Genomic DNA, 12,001 nt, shown 5'->3' on the forward strand with positions numbered 1-12,001 from the left:
ACCATGGAGAGATAACTGGTAATTGACAGATCAACACAGGTTGCTACCTGTAATGGATTTTAAGGCGCTGTTCCTTATTACAGCAGCAATTCTAGATATCCTTGTCGATCTACATTTAATGTGTTGTATTTTTTTTGGATAAGGCATTCTAGTACAGCAGTCACCTTTGTCTCAGTAATTCAGCAAACAATCAAACTGTTCTATGATCTAAATTGTCTGTGGTCTTCTAGTATCAATTAAATAACAGTAATTGCAGATTGAAGAATCTTATCTAAGGCACCATGTTCAGTTTTTCCATTTCAGTTAAGTAGTCTTTAAGCAGACCTGCAATGTGTTTGCCTGTGAACTGAAAGTTCGTCAGTTTGCTTGAAGCCTCTTTTTCAGTTGGAGATATTGATGAATAACCCAGGAAATGCCAGAATCTTTACCACCTTTTTTGCAGGAATTGCTATTTTTGACACAAGTGCCTCATTCCATAACAGACCTCCCGATCAAACTTTCTGCATATAGACAGGGTTTCCTATAGAAGAGCCATAGCTTGAAGCAATGCATTGTGCAACTGTTTTTTTGTGTAAATCACTGCAATATACCCATTTATTAAATTGGAGTTACTGCATATTTACTCATGTTATGTTGTTATGACTTTTCATTATCAATTTTCATCTACAGGTCATGCATGCTGTGGCACTATTCAAACAATTGCAGCATTTTTATTACTCATTTCCTCTTCACTTCTCAGAACTGGTTTATTTCATAACAACATATCTTATCACCAAGCTTGACCTGCCTACAAGCTTTACTGATATATGATGGTCCTACAGCACCCTCTTTGTATTTTCTGGTTAGACTAGTGATAAGTGTGTGTTTTAAAGAATGCAAATGTTCAAAGTTTGCATATTGCTGTAAAGCATGTATTTTAAGACACACCTTGAAAAAACTAAAGATATTCTAATGCACTATATATATATATATATATATATATATATATATATATATATATATATATATATATATATATATTGTTGTTTTTTATTTTAAACACATTTAGGAAAATTAAGTTGGGGCGAAAACAAACAACAAAAAAATGTTTAAGGATTACAGACTTTCAACTTGAATTTCTAAAGGAGAAATACAGATTTGTTTTCAAAAACTGAATTTTAAAATACTACATAGTTATTTACCAACTGATTTCTACCATTTTTGATTGTATGTGAAATCTCTTATAGGTTATAAAGGGGAGAATAATATATATTAAAGAAATAAGATTTGTGGCATTCCATTATAGTGACTATCTCTAAAAACACAAAATACGCAAAACAATAAATCAAATAATAATCCAAATTATAAGGAAAGGCCCTTATTAAACATAGTTCTCGTCTCTTCCAACTTGCAAAGCTGGTTTGACTAGCATTTAAAAAAAAAAAAAAAAAAAAAAAAAAAAAAACTAAAGGGAAGTATGTGTCACAAAAGTCTTCTGTTCTAGTTTCTGCTCTTCCTTAAATATATAAGGGAAAGGTCACTCACTAATACCATTTGTGTTGCACTTTTCTCAGAGGCTTTTGGTCTCTTCCAGTATTTACTGCATGACTAAACTATCTGGTCAGTATCACGTGAAAATTTGGGCACGACCGTGTTATGATTTTGTCTTTTTCTTTCAGGGTTAAAAGGTGTGCAGGATTGAACTTTGGATGCCTGCTCGGAATAGGTGTGACAACCAAAGTAATAACTTAAAAGATAAATGGATTAATCAAGTCATTAGTGTTTCATTTTACATAAAATGTACCACCCACACACATCTTGAAAGAAAACTCCCTCAATCAGTTTTACAGTATGGGTCATTTATAAATTAAATTACATTTATAATCTTTGGTTCTACCCTTCTGTTGTATTTGATTCATTCAATGCTATGGGTGTTTAAATACATTTGTTATGGTAAAATGCAACAAAAAGGCTGTAAAGTGTGCCCCTTTTACAATCAAGCTGTTTGCTGCTTGGCAACACAAATGGGAGGTTACCAGAGAGCTAGAGTAAAGTCTTGCCCAGATAAGGTGAGGCAGCGTACGCACTTCTGATAAACACGGTACAGATAGCAGGTGAGTGGCTTTTATTCTGTTAACTTTTCTGTTTCTTAGTATAATGTGTTTAAATGTTTTTTATCTTAACTTGTAGTAAAATAAAGTGGTTAACATTATTCTTTTTACTCATTCATTACTAGGAAATGGAACTTCCTAATAATACAAAATCTAACTTTGTAGTACACTACATCATGTCCACTTTATTAATATTTATTTATTTTGATCACTTTGGTGAAAATAATTTTTTTTAAGATGAATAGGGATGCATATAGCTGTAACTATATGAAAATGTTTGGTTTGGACATACTTTTGTAATGGGGTAAGCTCAAATGTATTTAAATATATTCACTGGATTTCAAAATTTACTTCACAAAAAATAAGCGAAAATTCCTGTTTCAGATCAGCTTAAAACAAAGGTAAAACATATGGTATGTTACTGTACAGTTACTATACCTGAAACTGAAATGAGGCAAAATGGTGTATCTACACCGCTAAATCTAAGACACAGCCCTATATACTGTATAACGTTAATTTATTGTATATTACTGCAATGTTTTCTAAACTAAAATGAAGAGTTTATAAATTGGTAACACTAATTACACTAATTGTAAAATATGATGGAATTTAGACATCTTTGCACCTTGAAAAATCTAAGTCCAGTGTAACTTTACATGCCTACATGCCTAATCTAAATTTAGAAACCTTTGAAAATACGGCTCTATATATTAGTGTACACAGTGTTATTTATGCAATACATAATTAGAGATTAATTTTAACAGTAGTGCTTTTATTATATTCAAATTGACAAATATTTGCTTTTCAGTTAAGAAAACAAATTGGCATCTGATACAAAATAGCACCACCAATAACTCTCCCTCATGTTTGCATAACCTCACCTTTGTTTAAACCTTTGAGTCAGAGACACAGGATTAGATGCATTGCTATCTAGGCTATTTATTCAGGATGCATACCCCTCTAGATAGTTGAACAGCTGTTCAGTGCGTCAACTGGTACGTCGTAGAAGCACAGCACAGTATTGTGCAGTAATTGGCCTTTTTGGCAACACTGAATTAAAATTGCAATTTATTCATTGTATTGTTTTATGTATGTATGTTTGTTTAATTCAGGTCCAAGATGGCAGACTGCAAATCTATTCTTTGGTCAATATTTTGGTTCTTTGTGTTAATTTTCCTTGCCTGGCCGCTCAGTATCTTCTTAGGAGGATTGTACGGATTCCTCTCTCCTCTCACTACATGCGTGGGACTTGATCAGGTCACTGATGTTCTTCTTAAGGGGGCCAGTCTTGGCAGAACCTGTGCTCAGAACATACGGGAAGGAAAGTCTCTCTGCTAAGGAAGATGGAATGAACAATGGTATTTCAAGGCATCAAAATATATCATGGCCCTACAATTTTCTCTCATTTATTTCCCATGGATCCTAGACATTAATTGACTGGACTGTCTCCACACTTCAGTTTAATCATCGTAACTTTTGTTTATATGTTTAACAAGTGCCTTTGGCAATGTTGTTCATTTCTACATTATAACTTCTATATTAATTTTTGAAAAGGTAAAAATAAACTTTGCACAAAGCTTTGTTTTTAGCTTAATAAAATGTTTAAAAACATTTGGATGCTGTTTTTTATTAAAATTGTCTTTTTGCGGTATCAGTTTTGATCTTTAACATTTGCTCTGCAATCCTCCTATATTCCAGCCGATCAAGTGCAATATTCATCGGACTGCACTATGAGACCTAGTTGAAATGATTTCTGGTGGACCCTGCTGAGCTCTCAAAGGGATTGATGCTGAAGAGCCAGGCCAGATCAGTTCTGTTGGGGTTCCTTGGCAACAATTTAAACCATCCTGGCTCAGAGGATAGAACATTCCATCAAAATGTAAAGCACACTGAGCAGAGGAGACTGATATACAGATATTGTATTATGGCCAGGGAGACCATCAAAAGTATTGCACAATAACAATATTTAAATGGTTTCCAAGCTGAGAAAGCATATATACATTTAGGAGGGAAGCAAATCATAACAAAACATTCATAGGATTTTTTTTGTTGTTGCTGTTTCAAGAGAAATTATCTTTCCCAAAAAATATGCCAGGGCCGAATTAGTTTTAATTTAGTTATGAAATTAGGCCTACATAGAGGGCAGACTGGCTTTTACTGGTTTGCATGACTATGGAATTTAAAGGCATCAAAGGATGTGATTTAAAGATATAAGCACACTTGAATTACGGGAAAATAGATAAGTAACACTAACGTATGTAATGTATTATTACCCACAAACTCTGCTTTTTGAGTTTTTTCTTATACATTGATACAATACACAGTTCTCTATCTAGGAACTGAGAATCGCAATAATAGCTTAGTGGATGGTGGACAAAATACAACTGCACACTGATAAGCTATACTTCATTTCAGTTGTTTTTCATGAAGCCCCTGTACTATTCATCAATCCTTTAATGACCTGACAATTGACTCATGTTGTTCTCTATCATCCATATTTGTAAAGCATACTTTGTCCTGCTTAGATGGATCTTTGTGTTCGGTCACCATTCCAATTATAGGCAATGACAATACAGCAAAAAGATTGCAGCGTTGTATTAATTTAGACCTCTATTTATCTAATGCAATTCCTGCTCAATCTGACACATAAATTGCCATTAAGTGATGACACTGTTAACAGTGTTCTGTAAATGTATTTATATTTATTACAATAACTCATTCCAATATATTATGTAGGCTGTATAGCCTGGAACATAAATACAAAATATATGTGTTTGTATTTATGATTGAGCAGCTGAAGAAACGTGCCTTTGGCAACAAGAAATGTTTTCCATATGGAAGTAAACCACTGTTGATCACATGGCAACTCCAAACTACAGTACTGTCCCTACTAGGGCCGCACATCCTATCACACCACTGTACGGTTTTCAAAGAATATTCATTCTAGACATGGAATTATTTTCCAGTAACTCATTGAAGTCCATCTATTATTCTATATCACATTTGTCCATACCTTTATATATATACAGTACTGTGCAAAAGTTTTAGGCAGGTGTGAAAAAATGCTGTAAAGTAAGAATGCTTTCAAAAATAGACATGTTAATAGTTTATATTTATCAATTAACAAAATGCAAAGTGAGTGAACAGAAGAAAAATCTACATCAAATCAATATTTGGTGTGACCACCCTTTGCCTTCAAAACAGCATCAATTCTTCTAGGTACACTTGCACACAGTTTTTGAAGGAACTCGGCAGGTAGGTTGGCCCAAACATCTTGGAGAACTAACCACCGTTCTTCTGTGGATTTAGGCAGCCTCAGTTGCTTCTCTCTCTTCATGTAATCCCAGACAGACTCGATGATGTTGAGATCAGGGCTCTGTGGAGGCCATACCGTCACTTCCAGGACTCCTTGTTCTTCTTTACGCTGAAGATAGTTCTTAATGACTTTCGCTGTATGTTTGGGGTCGTTGTCATGCTGCAGAATAAATTTGGGGCCAATCAGATGCCTCCCTGATGGTATTGCATGAGGGATAAGTATCTGCCTGTACTCCTCAGCATTGAGGAGACCATTCATTCTGACCAAATCCCCAACTCCATTTGCAGCCCCAAACTTGCAAGGAACCTCCACCATGCTTCACTGTTGCCTGCAGACACTCATTCGTGTACCGCTCTCCAGCCCTTCGGCGAACAAACTGCCTTCTGCTACAGCCAAATATTTCACATTTTGACTCATCAGTCCAGAGCACTTGCTGCCATTTTTCTGCACCCCAGTTCCTGTGTTTTCGTGCATAGTTGAGTCGCTTGGCCTTGTTTCCACGTCGGAGGTATGGCTTTTTGGCCACAAGTCTTCCATGAAGGCCACTTCTGACCAGACTTCTCCGGACAGTAGATGGGCGTACCACCCACTGTATTCTGCCAATTCTGAGCTGATGACACTGCTGGACATCTTCCGATTGCGAAGGGAAGTAAGCATGATGTGTCTTTCATCTGCTGCAGTAAGTTTCCTTGGCCGACCACTGCATCTACGGTCCTCAGCGTTGCCCGTTTCTTTGTGCTTCTTCAAAAGAGCTTGGACAGCACATCTGGAAACCCCTGTCTGCCTTGAAATTTCTGCCTGGGAGAGACCTTGCTGATGCAGTATAACTACCTTGTGTCTTGTTGCTGTGCTCAGTCTTGCCATTGTGTATGACTTTTGACAGTAAACTGTCTTCAGCAACCTCACCTTGTTAGCTGAGTTTGGCTGTTCCTCACCCAGTTTTATTCCTCCTACACAGCTGTTTCTGTTTCAGTTAATGATTGTGTTTCAACCTACATATTGAATTGATGATCATTAGCACCTGTTTGGTATAATTGTTTAATCATACACCTGACTATATGCCTACAAAATCCCTGACTTTGTGCAAGTGTACCTAGAAGAATTGATGCTGTTTTGAAGGCAAAGGGTGGTCACACCAAATATGGATTTGATTTAGATTTTTCTTCTGTTCACTCACTTTGCATTTAGTTAATTGATAAATATAATCTATTAACATGTCTATTTTTGAAAGCATTCTTACTTTACAGCATTTTTTCACACCTGCCCATAACTTTTGCACACTACTGTATATAGTAATCGGGAAGAGTTGGACAAGACAGAACGGTTGATTTTAATAAGAGTAATAAAGGATGATTTGTTTGAAAGGGATTTGGGGACATTTATAAACGGTTAAAAGCAGCTGTCACTGTCACCTGCTACACACAACTGCTGTTTCCATTTGGCAAAGATTAGCACTCCATCTACTTATAAACTCATTTTATCTGAATGAGACCAGGAAGTGTCAATGGTTAGTACATTAGTTGTGACATAAGTTAGCTGAACAAGTTTATTCATACTGTACACTGTAGGTGCAATGGCGCCAAATTTCATCCAACAGTTCAGTTATCTGTACAGTACCATAAATATTCATACCCATAGTAATAATAGTCCATTTATAAGATCAGTGAAAATGAAAATGTTTACCGCAATACCGAAACCAGTTAATTAAACATTTCTAACTGGGGTGCTCTTTTGCCTCTCCTTGGTGGAATATGGTACTACAAGTCGATTTTGTATTAGAAAAGTTATTACAAAAATATTACGTGGACTTCCTAAAGCTTCTTATGATGTAAACCACTTACATATGCATGGCATGCATGGACAACGACCTTTAAATATCAAATCATCCTTGTTTGCCAGGAATGATTAAAAACTGTTGGGGTGAGTCATGTTACAAAAACACACTGCATTTATTTAGAACGTACAATTGTTTGGCACTTGTGTACTAAGTGAAAACTTAAAGACTAGGGGCATACGCTATTAATAAAGGCCTGTGTTCATACACCAGCCCCTCTTTTACACATATCAGTTTATCCCTCTGTATATATTAGGGCACGGCAATTCACATCCTTCTGTTTGAGTAAATGAAAGAAATCTCCTTGTAAGTCAAAGACAGGAGTAGCTACTATGAACATCAACAGATTGGTATTATATATAATGTAAACTGTCAAACGTATGGAGAAATATATGTTATTATCACTATCAATCTTATGAGAAAAATACATAAACAAATTGTAGCAGTGGTATTTCTTTTAACTGCTTGGTATTTAGATGGTTAAAATGAAGCTTTAAACAGACACATCCACAATTGTAAAAGAAACAAATAAAGGAATGGTGCTTTTTTTCTAACTCCAGATAGCAGCTTTTGTTACGCAAAAATCTTAAAACAATATTTACCACGTTTTAATCATGAGAAATATATGCAGACGTACAATACTTGCATTGTTTCATATAATATCAGTAAACTATGAAGTTCACAATAATAACATGACAAGGCCAAATGAAACAACAGGGGGTTGACAATGTTTGTAAACTCTAACTACAATAGCCTACCTTATCTTATTGAACATTTGATACTTGTTTGTAAATTATCATTCAAGGTAGGTACTCAGCTGTGGAAACTAGGGTGTTGGTAGATAACATGCACATATCTTTATTTTTAACCCCTTGATTGCATTCTTTTTCCAAAGCCATTCTTCTGAAGCTTCATTGTTAGTGCTGTGTACTCCCCTTGCTGTCTGACTAGAGTCCCTTTCCTTACATGGCCAGCAACCCTGGATGCCTCCAGCTGGATTCTCCTTCTCCCTTACTCATTCCATGAATGGCCTCACAGCTCCCAATGGCGTGAAGGCTACCAAATAAGGAGAAGGTTATCTGCTTTTTCCCAGGAGGTTCCAAGTTACCCTGACATTCGTTGGGAATATAAATGGTGGCTTGTGCTCTTCAGTCACTACCCCTGCATTTTCTCAGGAGCCAGCTGTAGGTACTGATCTGGTGAGTACTGTACACACATTCTGCCTGCCATGTTGACAAGTCAAAGCCTGAACACAGGAGCAGCCTCTCACAGTATCATGGAAAGAAGTCTTGCCTGTTTTAACAGCTCAGCTAAAGAAGATTCTAACTGGAATTGAAAATGCTTCTGCACTCTGGGCTACCTAATTGGAATTAAATACTACCTGAGAAAACATTATATTACTTTTGAGACTTTCAATCTATCGATAATTCCAATTTTACAGCGTTTTGAGGAATTAAATAGGTCAACTACCATGAAGATAAATTCAATAATTACAAAACTGCGGAGCAACTATGGCAACTTGATAATTATTGTGTATCATTATCACACTTGAAATACAGTGTAAGCCTATGTTGATTGTTAAAACAAATCAACATGATTCACAGGCATAGGCTTTTGAGCTTATGAGGTTTGATTTTGTTAAAGAAGGCAATTTAATATGTATTAACCGATATTAAAAATGTATATATAACAGTCTATCCACAATGATTACATGTTTAACAATCAATCAGGTAAAGGCAAATACATTGTGAAAAGAAGTTGAAAGAGGTCATTATCTTTGGGGAAACAAATCTTTGCTCCAGTGAAAAGTTTGAAAGGCTACAACATAAATTTGCATTTTGCGTTTTCAAACCTGGTGTGGTGTTTCCTGATGTGCATTTTGTATTTATTTTTTCATCTTTTCTGTCCTATTTATGCCGGTTCTTATTGTGTGTTTATAGTTTTAGATCCCCATCTGACACCATGTGCGACGACGAGGAGACCACCGCCTTAGTGTGCGACAACGGTTCTGGTCTGGTCAAGGCTGGATTCGCCGGAGATGATGCTCCCCGCGCTGTCTTCCCATCAATCGTCGGTCGCCCCCGTCACCAGGTACTGCATTAAACAAATAGTAAAGGGTTATAATGAGCCTAAAGTTCTAAATAGTCCTTTAAAACTTACCATTGTAGCTATTTCAGCTACAGTATATAAATCTACTTTATTATGTCTTAGTTGCAATTGGTTTGGGAAGGTAGCCTACCTTTCCTTATTATATTTTTAACACAGTTTAAGTTATTTTTGTGTTACGGTTTTCACATATTAAGGGAAGATGTTAATCTCACTCTCGATTCCCTTGTCGTTTAGGGTGTCATGGTCGGTATGGGTCAGAAAGATTCCTACGTAGGTGATGAGGCTCAGAGCAAGAGAGGTATCCTGACTCTGAAGTATCCCATTGAGCATGGCATCATCACCAACTGGGATGATATGGAGAAAATCTGGCACCACACCTTCTACAACGAGCTCCGCGTTGCACCTGAGGAACACCCCACCCTGTTGACAGAAGCCCCCTTGAACCCCAAGGCTAACCGTGAAAAGATGACCCAGATCATGTTTGAGACCTTCAACGTACCTGCCATGTATGTGGCCATCCAAGCTGTCCTGTCCCTGTATGCCTCTGGTCGTACCACAGGTGAGAAAATAATAAGCTCCAGACACATATCTATGAATGAAAACTAAAACGCTAGAGAAATATTGATTGGCAATAGATTCCCATATACTACATTATAGGCCTGTACCTACTGGTTTATTGTCATTTTTTTAAAACTAGTTTATGTTTTTAAAGGCTTCTTTTATTTCTAACTCCTTCAGGTATTGTCCTGGATTCTGGTGATGGTGTGACCCACAACGTCCCCATCTATGAAGGTTATGCTCTGCCCCATGCCATCATGCGTCTGGACCTGGCTGGTAGGGATCTGACAGACTACCTCATGAAGATCTTGACTGAGCGTGGTTACTCCTTCGTGACCACCGGTAAGTACTGTTTTTTCTTCTTTTTTTCACTACTCTTTTTTTAAATGTTGTTGTTGATGATGTTAATGAAAGTCATTTGAACATTTTTTTCTGTCATTAACAGCTGAACGTGAAATTGTCCGTGACATCAAGGAGAAGCTTTGTTATGTCGCCCTGGACTTCGAGAATGAAATGGCCACCGCTGCCTCCTCTTCCTCCCTTGAGAAGAGCTACGAGCTTCCCGACGGTCAGGTCATCACCATTGGTAATGAACGTTTCCGCTGTCCCGAGACCCTCTTCCAGCCATCCTTCATTGGTAAGTGTCCGGCATCATCTCATCACAAACCCTGAGAGAGTTAGCACAGTAAAGTGATTAAATAATTATATTAAAAACTACAATGAAGGAATGTTTTTACGTTTTATTTTATTTTAAATTGAACACAACACTTATATGTTTTTCATTACTGACACAGTAAAACAACCACATTATTAAAAGTACTGAGGACAACACATTTAATGTTTAAGACAGTGCAATGTGTGTTCATTTTATTTTTTGCAGTGTTCTACTGTTGGATAGACTAACAAAAACACAGCCACAGCGAGTCTCTCACAGACAAGTTTGATTTATTTGACACATGAAACCGCTCTCTAACTCCCCCCCACGCAGTTGGCAGTGGGCTGTCTTTTTCAGCACCTGTTGATAGTGAAAAAGCAGGGCCATCTGTTGTACTACAACAGTTGTTGTAAAGTTATAATAAGACTTAAAGTTGAGGTTTGAAACAAATGTGTTTCGTATCATGCATTAATGTGCCTTAATCAATTACCCCAGGTATGGAATCTGCCGGTATTCACGAAACCACCTACAACAGCATCATGAAGTGCGACATTGATATCCGTAAGGACCTGTATGCCAACAATGTCCTGTCTGGTGGTACCACCATGTACCCCGGTATCGCTGACCGTATGCAGAAGGAAATCACCGCCCTGGCTCCCAGCACCATGAAGATCAAGGTGAGATATCAAACCAGATAAGACAAAGAAAGAGTAGTAATAGCATCATTCACTCTTAATAATTAAAAAAATACCTTGAATCGTATTGATTGATAATGGCCTATGAATATACCTACTTTTATTTTCAAATGTTAATTATTTTGTTGTTGTTTGGAATGATTTCTTACACATCTATTTTCTTGGCTGTCTTCTACAGATCATCGCTCCTCCTGAGCGTAAGTACTCTGTCTGGATTGGTGGCTCCATCCTGGCTTCCCTGTCTACCTTCCAGCAGATGTGGATCAGCAAGCAGGAGTACGATGAAGCAGGCCCCTCCATTGTTCACCGCAAATGCTTCTAAACACTCTATTCCTAACTTTCCTCCGCCTGAGGATGCCAAGAATGTACATCTTGGTGTCTATAGGCAACCCTTCATGAACTTCTGTCATTGTACAGTTTGTATACACACATGTGCAATTTATTTGTGGATAAAGTATTTATTGGTTTATAAATAAACAAGACCCGGGACTTGCAACATACCCTTGTCTGTGTGTCTGATTTGTGTAAGATGTTATTTGTCAGGGTGTTTAAAATGACACAGTACCAGCGATAAATAAATACATAACAATACAAATAAAGCAGGTCTGCTACTAAAAGCTATTGAAGTCAAATGTAATAGGATGCTAAACAGTCTGACTGATGTTTCTATTTTGAGAGGGTCGGTGCTCTTAAAATGATTAAATTGTTTTTTGGTTAAGGGATATGAGTATTTGGGTTTAGGCT

The 12,001-nt window shown here is 37.0% G+C and overlaps 1 protein-coding gene and 1 long non-coding RNA gene across 3 annotated transcripts; both read left to right on the plus strand.

Moving 5' to 3' along the window:
* The first annotated feature begins 1,053 nt into the window (after window positions 1-1,053).
* On the plus strand, window positions 1,054-3,701 carry LOC131697594 (uncharacterized). The gene is made up of 2 exons (XR_009307398.1): window positions 1,054-2,093; window positions 3,203-3,701. It is a non-coding gene; the product is annotated as an uncharacterized LOC131697594 (long non-coding RNA).
* A 4,633-nt stretch (window positions 3,702-8,334) lies between these two features.
* Window positions 8,335-11,757, plus strand: LOC117418419 (actin, alpha cardiac muscle 1). 2 transcript variants are annotated; one of them, XM_058987629.1, is made up of 7 exons: window positions 8,335-8,439; window positions 9,181-9,331; window positions 9,584-9,908; window positions 10,088-10,249; window positions 10,353-10,544; window positions 11,058-11,239; window positions 11,436-11,757. In XM_058987629.1, exons 2-7 carry the CDS (start codon window positions 9,203-9,205, stop codon window positions 11,577-11,579), a joined length of 1,134 nt encoding a protein of 377 aa, XP_058843612.1. In that variant the 5' UTR covers window positions 8,335-8,439; window positions 9,181-9,202; the 3' UTR covers window positions 11,580-11,757. The 2 variants fall into 2 exon arrangements, with proteins under 2 accessions (XP_058843612.1, XP_034783360.2); XM_034927469.2 differs by having other exon boundaries at window positions 8,351-8,439; window positions 9,187-9,331.
* Window positions 11,758-12,001: the final 244 nt, after the last annotated feature.

This window comes from Acipenser ruthenus, chromosome 15, assembly GCF_902713425.1.
Source record: "Acipenser ruthenus chromosome 15, fAciRut3.2 maternal haplotype, whole genome shotgun sequence".
In the NCBI taxonomy this organism is placed as follows: Eukaryota; Metazoa; Chordata; class Actinopteri; order Acipenseriformes; family Acipenseridae; genus Acipenser; species Acipenser ruthenus.

What these genes read in the sequence shown, in the direction of transcription:
- LOC117418419 (XM_058987629.1), top strand. Translation starts at nt 9,203, where the DNA reads ATGTGCGACGACGAGGAGACCACCGCCTTAGTGTGCGACAACGGTTCT. An exon ending in TGCCTCTGGTCGTACCACAG is followed by an intron (nt 9,909 to 10,087) that starts GTGAGAAAATAA and finishes TAACTCCTTCAG; the next exon opens with GTATTGTCCTGGATTCTGGT. An exon ending in TTACTCCTTCGTGACCACCG is followed by an intron (nt 10,250 to 10,352) that starts GTAAGTACTGTT and finishes TGTCATTAACAG; the next exon opens with CTGAACGTGAAATTGTCCGT.